At 53.8% G+C, this 17,155-nt stretch overlaps 1 protein-coding gene across 3 annotated transcripts in view; it reads left to right on the forward strand.

Moving 5' to 3' along the window:
- The first annotated feature begins 3,211 nt into the window (after positions 1-3,211).
- The window catches only part of PEBP4 (phosphatidylethanolamine binding protein 4), a 220,907-nt gene continuing 206,963 nt past the window's right edge, over positions 3,212-17,155 (forward strand). The window contains exons 1-2 of one of the 3 annotated variants that reach the window (XM_051836751.2): positions 3,212-3,447; positions 16,226-16,362. In XM_051836751.2, the coding sequence (XP_051692711.1) occupies positions 16,232-16,362 (131 nt within the window). In that variant the 5' untranslated portion in view covers positions 3,212-3,447; positions 16,226-16,231. Of the gene's footprint in view, positions 3,448-15,700; positions 16,133-16,209; positions 16,363-17,155 lie in introns of those variants that run through there. The other 2 variants (XM_051836752.2, XM_051836753.2) reach the window with 2 other exon arrangements.

The following is a 17,155-nucleotide window of genomic DNA, read 5'->3' on the forward strand; positions in this document are numbered from 1 at the left end:
CGGCACGGCCTGGCCATGGACTTTGGACCTCATCCTCTCCATGCCTGGTTCCTTGTCTGAAAATGGCGGTAATCACCCTGTACCCCCACCGGTATTTGTGAGGTTGAAAAGGGATGACAGTGATAAGGGACACAGAAGAGCAGAGAGCAAGGGCCCGGCTGAGAGGTTAATGTCAGCCCATTCCATGAGCTCACTCTCTCTGTTTTTTGCTTCCATCCCCAAGTTCATTCCCCAAATGGCCACGACAGCCAGGGCTGGGCAGGCCAGGCTAAAGCCAGGAGCCTGGCACTCCGTCCAGGTCTCCCACGCGGGTGTAGGTGTCCAAGCACCTGGGCCATCCTCCACTGCTTTCCCAGCCACTATCAGGGAGCTGGATTGAAAGTGGGACAGCCGGGACTTGAACCGGCACCAATCGGGGATGCTGGTACTGCAGGCAGCGGCTTGACCCTCTGCGCCACAGCGCCACCCCTGCCCTTTCCCACCTCCCAGGTCTTACATGACTTTCCCAGTGAAGAACAAGAACCTGGCTTCCTCCCTGGCCTGATCTTTATGCCTTGACTAGTGTCCACAAGTGCTCTTGACCCACAGGTCAAGCCTCTCACAGCTCCCAGTGCACTTGGCCGACAGTGGTTTTGGGGCTAATGACTCAGCTGCCTCCACTCCTCCCCTGGGCAGTGCCACAGCCATCAGCCCTCAAACTGATAATGCCCAAGGCACGATGCACAGAGCCACTGCAGAGGGCCTTTGGGGGGCCCCAGTCAGGTGCACAGGGCCAGGAGCTGTGAGGGGAACATCAAGGGGCTGTAATGGGACTGCAGTGACACATGGTTGGATGTGAGAGTGGGGGGCCCGGGCAGGCCCGGAAGCAGGAGCCCTGGCTGCCTGCAAGGAGAAACAGCCTTTAGGGCTCACTGCAAACGCCCCTCTCTGAGCAACACCATGAAGACGTGGAACCAGGACAAGAGAGCGCAGGAAACTTCACCAAGGCCACGGGCTGCCAGCAGTAGGCCCATGAGTCTGACCCAAAGCCCCTCAGCTGTGACCTCGTTAATCCCACTGAGAAATGGGTCCAGCAGGCGCACTTGGAGAGCAGGCAAGCGTAGAAGTCAGCTCTTATTCAGGAAGAACCAGCCCCTCGCCATACCTGGGGTTCCCCAGCTGTAGAACTGCCCCGCTCCTCCTGACCAGCTCTTGCAGATGTTGAATGGCTGAGTGACGGTGCTAACGGGTGGCATCTGCACTGTCCCTGAGATCCCCCGATCCAACCCAAAGCCTCTCACTGCCTCTACCTGTACCCACTCCGTCCATTGTGCGCAGTGCCCCAGCAGGTCCATCCTGCTCCCTGCCCACCAGCTGCCATGCCCATCCAGGCCTCAGTGCCTTTGCACACACGTCCCTCTCCAAGCCTTCCCTGGTCCTCACCCTGTAAGATCACCACACTCTCTCATTTGTACTTTGGAGGCGGGGCTTAATTTGTAATGGTGACCGAGTGATGGCAGGGAGAGGCCATTGTCACCGAAAAAAAAAAAAACGTATTACCTACAGTTTGCAAGAGAAGATGGCACCCAGGCCACGTGGGGAAGCTGCTGGGCCCATCAGGAGGCAGGAGGAACCCTGGGAAAGCATGGCCCAGGGCCCCGACTGTGCTTTCCTGGGGGAGGACAGAGGGGGGCGGTCAAGCCACTGAGCAGATTCAGAACTGGATAGATGATGGAAAAATTCTGGTGGGCTCTGGACCGCAAGGGGCACCTTCATTGTCTGATGCATGGCTCCGGCGTGATTTAGGACAGCAGGAACGTTGGCTTGGTGCAAGAGAGTAGTTAGAGGAAGGGCTGGGGAGGAACTGGCTGGTTTGCCTATGGAAGGCATGCTCCCAGGGCAAGTTGGAATTAGCTAGCCCTGGGAGGGACGGTGTCTCCAGACCAGCAACGCTCCCAACGTGCTAAGCCATAATAAAATAGATAAAGACCCGATAAATTCACACTTGCCGTTACCCTGGTCTCAGCACTTGGTGGGAAATTCTGTTCTGCTTGGTTTTAATGTGTGTGTTTTAAAATTTATTAGAGAGAGAGAGAGAGAGAGAGAGAGAGAGAGAGAGAGAGGAACAGCTCCCGTCCACTGGTTCACTCCCTAAATGCCCACAACAGCTGGGGCTGGGCTGAGCTGAAGCCAGGAGGAGAAAACTTAATCCAGGTCTCCCCTGTGGGCGGGAAGAACCCAATGACTTGAGCCATCACTGCTGCCTCCCAGGAAGCTGGACTCAGGAGTCAGAGCCGGGAATGAAACTCCATCAGTCTACGTGGGACGTGGACCTCCTGCTGCCCGTTAGGTTCCACACCGGCTCCTTGGTGGTGGGTTTGACACGGATTCCCCTCCTCGGCCATGAGCTGATCAAAGACCAAGCCTGCATTTTGTAGGTCCTTGTACCCTCGATGTCTGGCAAGTGCCCGCCTCCCACCTGCATTTGTTGGGGGGATTCCCAGGCCTGACTGCTCATTTGAATCACCTGGGCAGCGTTCTGATGCTTGCCCCTTAGCCCCTGGAGAGGCCGAAGTCACTCATCAGGGGTGGGGCCTGGCATGGGTATTTTTCGGAATGCTCTCAGGGGGTCTAATGTGCAGCCAGGGTGGAGAGCCACTGGTTTAGGGTAGGGATCTCCACTGATTCCTTGATTTTCCTGGGAGGAATTCTCTAGAAAGGCAAGCAAGGGTGTGGTTACTTAATGTGCAGCAGGAAACCCAGGGACCTACTCCGGGCTTGTCCTCTGTGGCAGCATCACCCACTTGCCCGTTGCGGGAGAAGTTTACCCGGCAAATCCCCAGTCTAGGCCAGCTCAGCAGACGTCGGCAGCTTGAGTCCCGTGGGGTTCTCCATCCTTGGGTAGGCTCCAGTTCGCGCTTGTTGGGGAAGGGGAAGAGGAAGGTTCCAGTCTCCCCCAGACTAGGAACTCTGATGGCTACCCCACCCCACCGCTCTGCTGGAGGGGCTGCAGCGCCTTTGGCTCCAGGGGGTCTGCTGCAGGACACCCCATCTCCACCCCTCTGCAGACCTCTCTCTGTGCCTCTGCAGCGTCCTGGGGAAAGGTAGGAGGCGCAGTCAGAGAATCGTCTCTGCCATTTCCATGCCTTTCCTTAGAATCCTTGGAAGGAGGAATGCCGGGAACCCGCCCATCCTTCTCTTCCTATTCTCTCCGGCCCTACATCCCGGCTCCTCCCTGGAACTTCCCTGGAACGTTCTCCAACTGCCTCCAACGACCAACTGCTGCCTCCTCTCCTGCTGCTCCAGGACCCTTCCCTCACACTCCCCTCCTTTCAACACCAGCAGAGCCTGATTGCCTTAGGGGCCCGACCCGTGGGGCATCCTGGAGGGAAATTTCTCCCCACCTTCTCCAGCCCAGACGTCCCACCGCCCCGCAGCCGCCACCTAACAGCTCCCTCACTGCTCTGGGTAAGTGACATCGCGCGGGCCGGCGTGCCTGTTGGCCTTATCACAGGCCAGAGAGAAAGAGGAGAGCATCCTTAAAGACAGGAAGTTGGCCCTAGGGAGCCTCAAGGTCAGCGCTTCCTGTTTGTCCAGGCTGTTGTGAGAGGACACTTATGAGTGTGTGGCTCTGAGCATCCATATTTCTTTAGCTGTCTCCAGGCAGCTCTGGCCCGGGCTGGGCATCACTGATTCTAGGCAGGACGGCCTTCCCACACTCGGAGCACGTTTCTTTCTCTGGTGGGGTCCTCACTGCCCCGGTTATGAAATGAGGCGAGGGGCTCACTCTTCCTCCCAGCCTCAGATATGCAGGGAGCTCCAGAGCCCGGGCCTGCCCCCCAAAGGAGGGCTGAGGGAAGCAAAGGTAGGCTCTGAGTTCAATCCTCCCCTCCACGCAGCAGCCAAGGGCATCAGCTTTCGAAGGGTGGTGTGGCAGCACGCGAGTGGGTGAAACGCCACCATCTCGTAGCACCGGTTGGTGCAAAGTGACCAGTTAACGTACCATGTGTGGCCAAAGATGAGGGTTTATTTAAAAAGTGGGGCTACCTGAAAGAGGAATTTGTACCCTGGAGTAAAGGGGCCCGGGCCCCCAGCCCCTGGCCAGGGTTCTTGCAGAACCTGGGGCGACGGGAGGGCCGGGGGCCAGCACTGGGCTTGCGTCATGGCTGGCTTGTGTATTCCTGAGGTTTCTTTCTCTTTATGGCTGGTTTGCTGTTTCCATCATGAAAGGGTGCTGAGTTTTGTCCAGTGCTTTTCTCGGTGTGCATGAAGGGAATGATCGTGTGGGGTTTTGTTGCTTGTGTTAATGTGGTGCCTGGCGTCCGCTGCTTCTCCCGGGCTGACTTGACCTTGCACCCCAGGAGGAAACCTCACCTGCTCCCAGCATGCCGTCCTTCCCGGGGGCTGTTGAATGCCCTGTGCATTTATTTATTTATTTATTTATTTATTTTTGAAAGGCAGAGTGGACAGTGAGAGAGAGAGAGACAGAGAGAAAGGTCTTCCTTTGCTGTTGGTTCACCCTCCAATGGCCGCCACAGCCGGTGTGCTGCAGCCACGCACCGCGCTGATCCGAAGCCAGGAGCCAGGTGCTTCCTCCTGGTCTCCCATGGGGTGCAGGGCCCAAACACTTGGGCCATCCTCCACTGCACTCCCGGGCCACAGCAGAGAGCTGGTCTAGAAGAGGGGCAACCGGGACTAGAACCCGGTGTGCCGGCGCCGCAAGGCGGAGGATTAGCCTAGTGAGCTGCGGCGCCGGCCCTGTGCTTGTATTTTGTTGAGGAGTTTTGCATCAGCATTCACAAGGGTATTGGCCTGAGGTTTTCTTGCCGTGTCTTTGGCTTGGTAACAACAGCGCTGACCCTAGAGAATGAGTGGGGAAGTGTTCCTTCTTCTTTAACTTTTGCCAAGAGTTTGGGAAAGACTGGTGTTAATTCATTTTAAGTAGTGGGTGCTCTGGACTTTCTTCCCTGGAAGGTTTGGGTATAGATTCAGTCTCCTGACTCATCGCAGGTCTATTTAGATTTTCTGTTTCTTCATGATGTAGTCTTGTCGAGTTCCGCGTTTCCAGAACTGCGCGCTTTTCCTCTAGGTTATGCAGCGTACTGAATAGTCAACGACTTTATACAACTTCTCATATTGATCTTTATAGTGCTGGTATTTCTGTAAAGCATTTTTCTATACATTTTATAGTAGTGTCTTTACCTTCATTTCTGATTTTAGTAATTTAAGTCTCTAATTAGGTGATCTACCTGAAAGCTTTTTAATCTTAAAGTCTATTTGATATGAATATAGGCATTCCCCACTGTCTTTTGGTTACTTTGTGCATGGAGTATCTTTTTCATCCCTTCTCTTTCAACGTATGCGTGTCCTTAGCTCTAAAGTGAGTTTAATCGTAGATAGCAAAGAACTGGATCATCTTTAAAGACATATTTATTTGAAAGATAAAGTGGCAGAGAGAGAGAGAGAGATCAATTTTCCATCTGCTGGTTTACTCCCCAAATTGCTACAACCACCAGGGCCGGGCCAGGCCCAAAGCCTCCCATGTGGGTGGCAGGGGCCTAAGCACCTGGGCCATTATTCACTGCTTTCCCAGGCACATTAGTAGGGAGCTGGATTGGAAGCAGAGCAGCCAGGACTTGAACCAGAGGTACAATATGGAATTCGGCTTGGCAGGCAGCAGCCAAAATGCCAGTCCCCAATCCTATTTTCTTAACCCAATCTGCCAATCTGTAATTTTCAACTGGGAAATCTAATCTATTTAAATTTAAAGTACTTACTGATAGGGAATGACTTTTTTTTTTTTACTTACTTCCTATATGTCTTTAGCTTTGTTGTTCCTCATTTCCTCCATTTCTTTTTTTTAAAAAAAATATTTTATTTATTTATTTGAGAGGTAGAGTTACAGACAGTGAGAGGGAGAGACAGAGAGAAAGGTCTTTTATCCATTGGTTCACTTTCCAAATGGCTGCAACGACTGGAGCTGTGTTGATCCGAAGTCAGGAGCCAGGAGCTTCTTCCTGGTTTCCCATGTGGGTGAGGGGCCCAAGGACTTGGGCATCTTCCACTGCTATCCCAGGTCACAGCAGAGAGCTGGATTGGAAGAGGAGCAGCTGGGACTAGAACTGGTGCCCATATGGGATGCCGGCGCTGCAGGTGGAGGATTAACCTACTGCGCCACGGGGCCAGCCCCTCCCCATTTCTATCTTTCTTTGTGTTCAGTTGATTTTTTGTGTGTGTGACACATTGGATTTACTTCTCATTTCCCTTCATGTATATTCTATCAATATATTTTGTGGTTACCTTGGGGACTGTATACAACTTCCTAAAGTTATAACACTCTAATTTGCATTGATGCCATCTTTACTAAATTTCATACAAATACTCTGTCTACTCCTATAGGGTTCCATGGCTGCTGCACTTTGTTATTTATGTCACAATTTATGTCTTTATATGTGTATTCCTGCTAATGCATATTAATAAGTATTTCAATTACTATTGAATAAGTGATCAGTTAGAAATTATTTATTCAATATCTTTAAATCTTCTATTTAGAAAGCAGAATTAGAGGCCAAAAGTACAATGATACTGGCTCTTATATTTGCCTGTGTATTTACTCCAACAGAGGTCTTTATGCAGTTCCTCATCCAGGTTTGCTATCAGCTTTCCATTCCAGCCTGAGAGACTTAGAGCTGTTCTTGTAGTGCAGCTGTCATGGTAACGAACTCTGAGCTTTTGTTCACTTGAAGGTGTCTTAATCTGTCTCCCATTTTTGGAGGCTATTTTTGCTGGATATAGAAGTCTTGGTTGACAGTTGGTTTTCTTTCAGCATTTTAAGTAAGTCACACCCATGTCCTCTGGCCTCCAGCGTCTCTGCTGAGAAATTGCAGATAATTTTGCTGAGAATCGTCACACATGATGAGTTGCTCCTCTTGCTGATTTTGAGGTTCTCTCGTTGGCTTTCATCAGTTGGACTTAGGCATCTCCATGTAGGTCTCTTTGGGTTTATCTTACTCGGAGTTCCTTGAGCTTCTTTAATTTTTATAATCATATCTTTCATCAAACTGGGGGCATTTTAAGCCATTATTTCTCCAAATAATTTCTTCTCCTTTCTCTTTTCTCCGTGGATTCTCAGAATGAGCATGCTTGACTGCTTGGTGATATCTCTCAAGGACTTCAGGCTCTCCTCCCTGTTCCTCCTTTTGTTCTTCCTGCTCCTGAAACTCCGTTATTTTCCTTATCTTCAGGTTCACTGATCGGTTCTTCTGCCTGCTGGAATCCGCTGCAGGACCTTTCTACTTCTGTTATTGTATTTTCCAGCTCCAGAACTTCTCTGTGGTTCCTGTTTATAATTCCTCTTGATTAATATCCTCATTTTGTTTGCATATCATTTCCCTTCTCTTTAGGTATTTGTGTTTTCCTTTTTTTAAAAAATATTTTTGAGAATATATGAGAGAGTTAATTTAAACTCTTTGTTTATTAAGTCCAATGTCTGGATATTACGGATTCAGCAGAATTTGGCTCATGCATATATTTATGCTCTGAAGTCTTGCTGTTAAGGATGGATGGATTCAGGAGAGGGACTTGACCTAATTATGGCATTTGGGAGATGGGTCATTAGGAGTAGCTGTCCTAAGAGATTTGGGTACTTTAGCTCAGTCAACCTTGCTTCTCTCCCTGCATCCTGGTTCACCAAAGATCTTTCCTCCACATCTGCTCTGACATGGCCAGCCTCCACCAGACACCCCACTAATGAGCCCATTGAGTCTTGAACTTGAACCTCCAAACTGTAAGCTAAAATAAACCTTTTACTTCCTAAGAAATTCCTCTCAGGTATTCTAGCTAAAGTGACAAAAAGCTGGCTAACACAGAAAACTGGCACCAGAAGTGGGGTTCCTACTGCTAACTGTACTTGAAGCACGGAGGACCCTTTGGAACGGGTTCCCTAGGGAAGGCTGGAAGAGTTGGGAGGAGCAGGCTAGAGAAAGCCTAAAATGCTAAAAGCTGAACACTTCGCACAGTTGTAGTACCAGGACACTGGTAGAAACGTGGACAGTACAGAGCACGCCGATGAGGTTTAAGATGGAAACGTGGATCCCACGGGGAACTGGACCCAAACCCACCCTGGCTGTATTGTGTCCCCATCCTGAAGCTTTGTGGGCGGCTGATCTTTAAAGTGGTGGGTGGGTTTGTTTGGCAGCAAGGTGCTCGGGCTGCAGCGCAGGTGCGGTGAGAGGCAGGAGCAGAGCTGACAGATTTGGAAAATTCTCGGCCTGGCCAGACAGAGATGGACAAAGAAGAGTCTTGGTCGAGACTGGAGAGTGAGGTGGAGAAACTGCTTGCCAAAGATGAGTGCGAGGGCAGGGAGACCTGTGTCAGCGGGCGTGGCAACGGGAGGACGAGCCGGGAGGCACTTCAGAGAGCATTAGGCCACGCCGCCCTCACAGGCCTGTAGGTACACAGTTGTTTCAGAGAGACCCTGGTGCTCAGCTCTAGAAGCTCGCCTGGTCCCGGCACGTCTCCTTCTGGTGCCAGACCCTGGCATTGTTCCCATGATGCCGGCTTTGCAGGTGTGCAGGCTGCAAGTGTTCTGGGGTCATGGAGGCTTCCACCGAGATTTCAAAGGGAAGCTGGGAAACCAGAGTTGTGCTGCAGGGCTGGAGCCCTGCAGGGGGAGCAGGGCAGGGTGAAGCTGCTGAGGAGACCCCGGGAAAGTAGAGGTGCCAGCAACATGGGCCATCCACCAAGGAGAGCTGCCAGCAGGGTGCCAGCCCAGCCTGGGGAAGACACAGACCTCAGCAGGCAGCCTCAGGGATCGGCCACACGGACACAGACCAGCAAAACCAGAGAGGCTCCAATCTAGATTCCCAAGGATGTTCTGGACAAACTGAGGGCCGAGATGGAGATAAGCATCATCGTAAGGAGCCCACACTACAATACTGCCGAGCAGAAATGAGGGCTCTGAGCTGCAGCAGAAGGCCCTGCCTACTGGAGTCGCAGAGATGAGACGCCCACCCTGTGGAAACTGAAGCATGGGGTGGGCCTCGCAGAGCTGTAGGGGTGAGGCTGCCCAAGCCGTTGGGGGCCCAGCCCCCATCCTGGTGTGCTCAGGGTGGCAGGCATGGAGCCTTAGGACTTCACATTTGCTCTGCTGGTTTCTGGTTCTATCAAGTCTTTCTATTTCCTTGTCTCCCCTGTTTGTAAGGGAAATGTGCCTGTGCCTGCCTTGCCATTGTATCTTAGAAGTAAGAAACTGCTTTTTGGTCACACAGGGAGTCACAGGGAAGAGAGCTTGCCTCGAGTTTCAGATGAGACTCTGGACTCTGGACTTGGGCATTAATATTGGGCTGCATTAAGACATTGTGACTTTGGGGGATGGGATGATTGTTATGTTGTATGTGCAGAAAACATCGGTTTTGGGGAGCCAAAACTGGATTAAATAGAACCAGTCTCCACAAATCCATGCAGATGTTTAAACCCTGAAGTCTTAAAGTTGAGGACTGAGGGATTAAGGGTGGGGACTTGATCTAATTATGGTATCCAAGAGGTGGGCCTGTTGGGAGGTCTTAAGGTTTCTGGGGCCTGCTCTCAGAGGGTTGTTCTTGGGAGAAGGCTGGTTATTTATTTTTTTAAAGGTTTGTTCATTTATTTATATGAAAGGCAGAGTTACGGGGTAGAAGTAGGGGACAGAAAGAGAAAGAGATCTCCTGTCTATTGGTTCACTCCCCAAATGACCTCAACAGTCAGGGCTTGGCCAAGCAGAAGCCAGGAGCCTGGAACTCCATCCTGGTCCCCGTGTGGATGGCAGGAGCCCGAGTACTTGAGCCATCTTCCTCTACCTTCCTGAGAGCATTAGCAGGAAGCTGGGTCAAAGTGGAGCAGCCAGAGGGCTGGTTATTGAGCCAAGTTGGGCCCAGCTTCGCTCTCCTTCCTGGCTCACATCCTGTTCCTCCACTTCCTCTCCACCATGGCCAAGGCCCATCAGACACCAAACTAATGGGGCCACCCACTCCTGAATTGTGATCTGTAAACTCTGTGTGAATGTAAACCTTTTTTTGTTCCCAAGATGCACCTCTCTCCCCAAGATGTAGCTCTCTCTTTTAGTTAATGTAACAAAAACTAGTCTAGGGGCTGGCACTGTGACATAGTAGGTTGGCATCCCATATGGGTACCAGTTTGAGTCTCGGCTGCTCCACTTTTGATCCAGCTCCCTGTTGATGGTCTGGGAAAGCAGTAGAAGACGGCCCAAGTCCTTGGGCCCCTTCACCCATGGGGGAGACCCAGAAGAAGCTCCTGGCTCCTAGCTTTGGCCTAGCCCAGCTCCAACCATTGCAGCCATTTGGGGAGTGAACCAGCAGATGGAAAACCAGTCTCTGTCTCTCCCTCTCTGCGTCTGTAACTTTACCTCTCAAATAAATAAATCTTAAAGGCTAATACACTAAAAAAATTTCAGGGATAGCATCTGTCATTAAATTTTGTTCCTTTGAGTGGACTATGCTTACCTTTGCTTTGTATGCTTTGTGATTTTTGTGGTTGAAAACTGAGATTCTGGAAGGAAAAACACCACTTCTTCCAGTGTTTGCGGATCGACTGTGCTGGGCCAGCCCTTCACCTGTTAGCCCAGCTTGGTTGAGCCCAGGAGCAGCCTGACAAAGAGGCTGAATGAGCACTTCTCTGCTCTCTACTGAGCAGGTGTCCTGTGCGGATTGCATGGGGCTTTCTCAGTTCCCCCACGTCCTCAGCGCCTCTGAATGTGCTAATTGCCCAAAGTCGCACCCCAGCTGCTCCTGGGGACCTTACGTGGTCTGTGGGGCGTCTCAGCCTGCCGCGTTGTCCCAGGTGTCCGAGGGCCTGCCGTCTCTGCTGCTTTCCCGACCAGTGCCCGCCCCTTTGCTCAGCTGAGGCCAGGTTAGATCAAACAGAGCCCAGCCCTGCAGGCAGCCAGACTGGAACTCCGCACATAATGCCTGATTTGCCCCCCTGGTTTGAGAGAGGGAAGTGGGGGTTCAGTTACTGTCTCCTCCGTACCAAGACTACTGCTGCCTGGGAGGAGGCGGAGCAAGGGAGAAAGGGAATGAAACTTGCTACCCCTCTGAAGGGGCCTTTTCTTGCTTGGACATCCATTTGTTTGCTCTAAACTTTTTACTATTTTCCAAAGCCCCTATAAACCTAGTGCAGGGGCTGGTGTCGTGGTGCAGCAGCTGGGCTGCGGCTCTTAGTCCTGGCATCCCACATCAGGACGCTGCTTTGACTCCTGGCTGCTCTGCTTCCAATCCAGCTCCCTGCTAATGCATTCGGGAAAGCAGTGGAAGATGGCGCAAGTGACTAGGCCGCTGCAAGACCCACATGTGAGACCCAGATGGAGTTCCCAGCTCCTGGGTCAAGCCTGGCCCAGCCCTGGCTGTTGCAGCCATTTGGGGGAATGAACCAGCAAGTGGAAGATCTGTGTCAGTCTGCCTTTCAAATAAATATTTAAAAATAAAATTTTTTATTTATAAAAATAAATATTTAAAGAATAATTTTAAAAGTAATAAAGATAGTTCAGCAGGTGTGTGTGAGTGAGAGAGTGAATGAATGAATGAATTTCCATGGGGGAACAAGAGCTTGGAGATTCTTTTTCCATTTTGCTGCTCTTGCTAGGACTGTTTTTTGAAACAGCTTTATTGAGATGGTTCACATAACCACGCAATTCACCAGCTTCTGGCTGTTATCAAAAGTACATAAAGTAACAAATGCTAGTGAGGGTATGGGAAAGGGGGGCACTCACACACTATTGGTAGGAGTGTAAATCAGCCAGCCGGCCTGAAAACCAGCATGCAGATTCCTTTGAAATCTGGAAATGGGGCTGCCGTATGATCTGGACATGAACTCATACCCAAAAGACATGAACTCATTGTATCCAAGAGACACCTGCTGCACCATGTTTAAAAAAAATTTTTTTAAATTTATTTAAGAGGAAAAGTTACAGACAGTGAGAGGAAGAGACACAGAGAGGGGTCTTCCATCTGCTGCTTCACTCTCCAAATGGCCGCAATGGCTGGAGCTTTGCTGATCCGAAGCCAGGAGCCAGGAGCCTCCTCCAGGTCTCCCGTGCAGGTGCAGGAGCCCAAGGACTTGGACCATCTTCTACTGCTTTCCCAGGCCATAGCAGAGAGCTGGACTGGAAGAGGAGCTGCCAGGGCTCAAACTGGCGCCCATATGGGGTGCTGGCGCCGCAGGCGGAGGATTAACCCACTGCACCACAGCACCGGCCCCTGCACCACGTTTATAGCAGCATTGTTACAGTAGCCAAAAATACGAAATCAATGTCGGTATCCATCATCAGGTGAATGGATAAAGAAAATGTGGTGTACATATACAACAGAATACTATACAGCTATAAAGAAAGAAATCCTGTTATTTGCAGCAAAGTGGACGTCATGGTGAGAGAAATAAGTCAGACACAGAAAGTCGGATACTGCACGTTCTTTCTCAAATGTGGGACCTAAAACAATCACACAGTTTGCCATCTTTTGTGACTGGCTTCTCCCACTTAGCATAGGGTTTCCCCGTCTCCCTCCTACCCCCCCAGCTCTACAGGAGGCACAGGATTCTGGGAGGTGGGAGCAGGGTGTCTAGTGCAGCAGGTAGATCCGTGGACTGGTTCAGACCTGGAGTTGCACCTGACGGCTGCCGTCTAAGGAGAAAGGGGATGGCCTTGGAGATGTTGACCGCAAATAGTAAGACAAAGGCCCAAGGGACCTAGGCCCCAGCGGGGAGGGAGTCAGAATAGGAGAGGACAGGAGGACAGGAGAGTGGCCAGGCACCAGGGTGCAGAATGAGATGAAAGATCAGGCGTAGCGGGAGGAGCAGCAGAGTGGAGAGATTAGGATCAGAGCGATGGCTTGAATTTAGACTGCTAGGGATGGAGCAGGTTGTAGTGGCGACAGTGTCCACCACAGTGACGGCAAAGCAGACTGGAAGGGAGGCGGGAGGTGTTGGAAGAGCCCTCTAGAGGAGGCCAGAGCATAGAGAGAGAAGTAGCTTAGGGTGCTCGGGGCGAGGCAGCAAGGGGAGGACCGGGAGGCACTGACAGTGAGCACAGGGCGTTCTGGTGAGAAGGCCCGGCAATGAGAGTGGACGTGGTGACACCCCGAGGGAGTGTCCCAAAGCCACGGAGTTGTAGCTGGTAAAAGTTACAGGTGAAAGACAGGGAGAAACAGAGATCCTCCATGCACTAGTTCACTCCCCCAATGCCTGCACCAGCCAGATTTCGGCCAGGCTGAAGCCGGGAGACTGGAGCTCCATCCAGAGCTCCTACGTGGGTGGCAGGGGGCCGACGACTTAACCATCACCTGCTTCCTCCCAGGCTGTGTGTTAGCAGGAAGCCAGAATTGGAAGTAGAGCCAAGACTTGAACCCAAGTCCTTGGATACGGGATGTGGGTGTCCCAGGTGACATCTTAACTCTCGTGCCAAACGCCCACCCCCCAATTTCTAACGAGAGCACAGGGTGAGGAGGAATTTGTTGTCTACGTTCAGAGGGCCTGCGTGGGTTGGTCGGGGTGGGAGGGAAAGAGCAGGAGCCTGTGTCTGCTTAGAGATGGGCAATGAGGCCTGGGCAGTGGTGGGGGTGTTGGGCACAAGCGGCCCAGAGGGATGGGGGTGCCCAGAGTTCCAGGAGCACTGGTGCAGTGCACCCTGGGAGGTGGGGGTGGGGATGGCAGAGGCATGTCAGGTTCATGGCGTCGGGAGCTGGTTCCTGAAGGACCATTTCAGGGGTGGGCACCAGCAGTGGGAGCTCCTGAAAGTGAGGCAGTGAGGGCAACAGTCAGCTGGTGACACAGAAGGGGACTTGTGTCTCCCTGCCCAGAAGCCCTGCAAAAACAAGACAGAGAAGGTTCGAGAAACAAGCACAGGGGTCCGCAGCTGGGGGCCAGGTGAGCGGTGAGCTTCCTGCTGGTGTTTACAGAAGGCTGAGAGCGGTTCCGTGACAAGAAGGGCCGTGAGGGCCAGAAGTGGCCAGTTTGCCAACGCACGGGCGAGCACAGGACCTGCTTCAGACAGTAGGCATGGGACTCAGGGACCAAAGTGCCCAGCACGTGGAGTGAGGAGGAGTCCCTACTGCAGGCGGCTCCACGGTTACCCCTATCCCTGGTGCCGGATCAAAAGGATGAGGACCAGGTTTGCAGGTGAAGGAAAGACGTAGTTTAATCTACCGACAGACGAGGAGGGCAGGTTAGCAATCAGAAGAACCGCAGGCCTGGGTTTGAGGAGGCCGTGGAGCAGGCTGGGCTGCTGAGCCAGGTGCAGAAGGCATCTCAGAGTCCGGCAGCCGAGTGTCCCTCAGATGACAGCGCGGTCCCCTGGGAAACTGGCTTGCTGGCTTCCCTTTATCCCGAGGAGGGCATAGCAGCTCACCGAAGTAGCCACGCGGCATTGTGTGGCTGAGATGGCGGCTCAGCCAGGCACCGAGCTTGTCACAGATTGCCACCTGCTCCTCGAGAAGGCCCACAAGCCCAGAGATGAACCCTCTCTCTGACTGGGTTGCTCAGTTCCCGCTGCCTGTGGGAGCAGCCCAGGTAGGAATTAAAGCCCTCCCACAGCACTGGCGAAAGGGAAGCCGTCCACTCAGCAGCCTGGGGAGCATCATTGGTTAGAATTACAGTCAAGCCACAACCCCGCTGCCTTGCACTGGATCATGGCACGGACCAGTCCTTGTCATTTTATTTCATCCTACACCGTGGTCGCTCCCGCCTCCAGGCAGTCACACCGGGTTTCTGCTGAGAGCTGTCGGCACTCAGGCACATTTTGGTTTCCGTGGTGGCTGCCACTTTGCAGTCAAGAGTCTCCCAGGCTCGAGCCACCACCCTACAGCCTCTGGCTCAGGCTCTGGCTGTCCTGTGAGCTGTGTGAGGACCGGGACCCTGCTCCATCCATGCACCCAGGGCCCCGCATGAGGCCAGGCACAGCACAGGGGCTCAGTGCCTATGGATGAGATGCATCGCAACTGAGTGAATGAATGCATCAAGGGGAACCAGGAGACCGCCCGCAAGTCACCGGGCAGTTACGATGAGTCTTAGTTCATTTCCTGTTATGCTCACCATGGCCCCGTGGGGGTGCTACTTGTAGACACTCCCAGGAGGGAGAGCGGACCTTGGGAGGCAGTTCTCCATGGAGGCGCCTGGCACGCCTCGGGGAGCCTGGCGGTGGGGGAGTGTGCCAACTGGTAGCCCTGGAGGAGGCCTCACGGGAGAGGTGGGGCGAAGCAGGGATGGTGGCAGAGAGCAGGCCGTGTGGAAGACGGCCCCTCCAACGCTCGGGCTGCAGGGACTCTACCACTGTGATCTCGCCCTCCCTAGCGAGGCCCAGGAGAGACGAGGGGCCCTTTGCTTGTGTTCCGAAAGGGGAGACCCAATATCGCAAGGAGGTAGCTGGGGGACGTGCCCAGTCCCCGTTCCCCGCAGCCCTGCAGAGCCCTGAGTGGCGCGTGCTGGAACGTCACCCTCCCTCGGGTGGTTGCAGAGGCTGCCATTCACCAGAGTCCCAGGGGGTCCTGCTGCAGGCTTGCTCCCCGGGGAGCCCTGCTCTGTCCCTGCACAGGGTCGGATCCCCGGCTCCGCAGGCCTCCTCCGTAGACTATTATTTCGGGAGAGTGCTTAGCTCAGCACAGCCGCAAGGTGCAGGCTTCTGAACTCTGCTGGCCCCTCCCAGCTGGCCTGGAACCCCACCCCCACCCCCGGGGGGGGGGCAGCCCCTCCTACACCAGGTGGCCTTGTGCAGACAAATCCACCTTTGGGCACCCTGGGGGCTGTTGAGACGGGGGCGGGGGTGTTGTGTGGACTGGAGAGGCATAGACCCACCCTTAGCCCTAAGCCTTGGGTCACCAGCTTCTTGCCAGGGCGACCTTAAAGCCCCAGAAGCCCCACACACAGCAGGTGCGGGCTCCTGTCCGTGCGTCTGGCTGGCCGCTTGGCCTCTGCCTTGGTGGCTGGGACAAGAGCGACAGCAAAGCTGCGCCCTGCCCTGCCGGGGGAGGAGCCTGCAAACTGAGTCCGGCTTGGAGGAGGCCCAGGTCCTCCCAAGGCCCCGTGTCCGGGAGGCGGCTTAGCTGCAGGGCCCAGGGAGCTCCTGCACGTCTTTCTCCCTCTGCTTCCCCCTGGGGCTCTGGCCCACCAGGTGGGCCCCTGGGGAGAGTGGGGGAGGCTCGGACAGGGGGGAGGGGAGCCCCTGGAGATACTCCAGCCACTCTGAAGGCTCTTCCTGTTCCAGGTGCCCATGGGCTGGACGACGAGGCTGGCCATGGCAGCCCTGCTGCTGGGCGTCGTGATGGTGGCCACGGGAGACGAGGACGAGAATGACCCGTGTGTGTACGAGGCCCTGCCGGACGAAGATACCGTCCTCTGCAAGTAAGGCAGGCCGGGCTGGCTGCGGGCGCCCAGGGAGGGCTGCTTCCAGAGCGCGGGCCCAGTTCTCCTGAGCCAGCTGCTGTGGGTTGGGCCGAACGTGGGTGAGGGCTGCAGGCAAGGCAGGCTGCCCTGGAGCCCTGCAAACCTGTGCGTTTTAGGGGACTGGCTTCAGCTTCTCTGCTGGGTCCTAGAAAGAGAGAGAGACCATTGCCCCCTACAGCCCAGAGTGCCCCCGTCCCAGGGACCTCCACCAGTGTCTGTGGAGCAAAAAGTGGCAATCAGAAGGAGGCGTGTGGGGGGCCCTTGCTATGCGAGATTTTTATCTGGTCATAGGCCCCTGGGAATACTTCCTCTGGGGGTGCTGTAGGGAGGGTGGCCACCCAGGCCAGCTTCTTCCCACCCACGGGAGCAAGCTTCTCCCACACTGAGCTGGCTGGGAAGCCCGGAGCTCAACCTTTCCCTCCCCAGCTCCGAGGGTTAGAAAAGCAAGGCCCCATTCCCAGGCCACCTGATGTCACCACCTCCTCACAAGGGGGTTAGTGGCCGAGGAGGGTGACGCCCCACTGAGGCCATCTCTGGGACTTGGGGAGAGGGAGGAAGGGCCCCCGCCTCACCCTCCGGCTTCTCCTGCACATTGGCTTTTGCACACGCTGTCTTGCATGTTTCCTTACAAATCGTGGCCATGCTACGATTCCCAAAGCTTCCTGGGAGAATTACTGCTGCACACCCAGCCGTTGATTTTTCTGGTCCGTGAAGCTGTTTCCATGCATGGAGAGTTCTGGGTTTGTAATCT

Source organism: Oryctolagus cuniculus, chromosome 8, assembly GCF_964237555.1.
Source record: "Oryctolagus cuniculus chromosome 8, mOryCun1.1, whole genome shotgun sequence".
NCBI classification, from domain to species: domain Eukaryota; kingdom Metazoa; phylum Chordata; class Mammalia; order Lagomorpha; family Leporidae; genus Oryctolagus; species Oryctolagus cuniculus.